This window comes from Frankliniella occidentalis, unplaced genomic scaffold (genome assembly GCF_000697945.3).
Source record: "Frankliniella occidentalis isolate FOCC.00 unplaced genomic scaffold, Focc_3.1 Scaffold6, whole genome shotgun sequence".
In the NCBI taxonomy this organism is placed as follows: domain Eukaryota; kingdom Metazoa; phylum Arthropoda; class Insecta; order Thysanoptera; family Thripidae; genus Frankliniella; species Frankliniella occidentalis.
The window spans coordinates 2,220,786-2,222,608 of NW_026267136.1; the positions used below are offsets into that span (position 1 = coordinate 2,220,786).

The following is a 1,823-nucleotide window of genomic DNA, read 5'->3' on the forward strand; positions in this document are numbered from 1 at the left end:
GAGAGAGAGAGGTGGATAGAATAAGAAGGCGTCGTGCGCGGTCCGCTCGGTTCGGTCCGTTTAGACGGCAGTGTAATTTTTGAACGCGGCCGGGTGTGACGTGACACTTGGCCAAATCCGAAACCCGACTCCCCAACAAATCGAGAGGGAGGGAGAGAGAGAGAGAGAGAGAGAGAGAGAGAGAGAGAGGTGGATAGGTGTCGGACGGATAAGGAGGGGGAGCCCGTGTATGAACCCACCTTGAACGTGTCCAGCAGTGCAGTGCGCTCCCGAAACCCCCCACTTGGTTCAGGCCCGCCCCGCCCAATCCCCTCGCACCGCACCTCACCTCACCTGCACAGAGAGGGTGGAGTGGCGGTCATATAAAAGCAGCGGGTGGCGCAGTCTGTGGTATCATTCGCCGTTTGGTTCCCCATCAACCAACAACAGCAATCATGAACAAGCTAGTGAGTACTCAATAAAGCGTTTTGCTTTGGTAATACAACTGATATTAGCGTGCGCTTTGCGAGACTCCGCATTTCTGGTGTATTTTTCAAACGTCTTGTTCTGCTTCTCCTGCAGGTCGTGCTCGTCGCCGTGCTCGCCGTTGTCGCCGCTGGCGACAAGAAGGTGAACAAGCGCGGGCTGGTATCCAGCCTGGGCTACGGCTCCAGCTACGGCTACTCCGGCCTCGGCTCCGGCCTGGGCTACGGCTCCAGCTTGGGCTACTCTGGTCTCGGCCTCAGCTCCGGCCTCGGCTACTCTAGCCTCGGCTACTCTGGCCTCAGCTCCGGCTTGGGCTACTCTGGCCTCGGCTACTCTGGTCTTGGATACTCCGGCCTAGGCCACGCCAAGCTGATCTCTGAGAGCTCGCACACCACCATCGCCAGGAAGATCGGAGTCCCCGTGGCCGCCCCCTACGCCGTCCCCGTGGAGAGGAACATCGCCGTGCCTGTTCCCCACCCCGTGGCCGTGCCCGTCGACAGGCCTTACCCCGTGCCTGTGCCCGCCCCCTACGCCGTGCCCGTCGACAAGCCCTACGCCGTGCCCGTTGAGAGGGCCGTCCCCGTCCCTGTGCCCCACGCCGTGCCCGTGCCCGTCCACGAGCCTGTCCCCTACCCCGTCCACGAGCCTGTGGCCGTGCCCGTCATCAACAAGGTGGCCGTCCCCGTGCCCGTCCCCCACGCCGTGCCCGTCATCAAGAGCCACTCGTACGCCGCCCCCGCCCTCGCCTACGGCGGTGCCTACGGCGGATCCCTCGCCTACGGAGCCTCATCTCTGGGCTACAACGCGTGGTAGGAGTCTCATGTGTTTGATGAGAAGAAACAGACTGATTTGTAGTTAGTTAATATTTTTGTCAGCAATAAGTTCTAGTCTCTCGTAACTGTTGCGCCACATCCTGTAAATAAATGCCACCTCATCCTGAAGTATGCTACCGTTTTCTTTTTGCACCCCTAACTTTACTCTTCAAGTATCAGAACAACTGAGTTGACTGTAAAACGCTGATTTAGGTGGGCTCGTCGACTGGTGAGAGGTGAGGAGATGGATGCTCCCCTCCTACTCCCCCTCCCTTCTTACAGCAAGTCTATGAGCCTAGTTATATGGGCCTTCCCTTCCTTAGCTGCGATATCGAACGGATGAGAATTGGTTGACAAACGGCCGACTTAAACGTGAAGGAGAATCATAAGGTTGTTTCTGAATTTTGCGTTTGTTATTTGTTTGTCATGATCGTGTCATCAAATTTTATCATCAGGTTACCACCATAGTTTGTATGATCCGTTTGTTTAGCAAGATGACAAACTGATGACATAATTTTTCAAGCGGGTGACAACTCTGATTTTTTT

General features: G+C 56.4%; 1 protein-coding gene across 1 annotated transcript; it reads left to right on the forward strand.

Moving 5' to 3' along the window:
- The first annotated feature begins 331 nt into the window (after nt 1-331).
- Nucleotides 332-1,406, forward strand: LOC113218193 (uncharacterized). Its single transcript, XM_026438439.2, has 2 exons — nt 332-446; nt 562-1,406. The coding sequence occupies exons 1-2, from the start codon at nt 435-437 to the stop codon at nt 1,276-1,278; spliced, it is 729 nt and encodes a 242-aa protein (XP_026294224.1). The 5' UTR covers nt 332-434; the 3' UTR covers nt 1,279-1,406.
- Nucleotides 1,407-1,823: the final 417 nt, after the last annotated feature.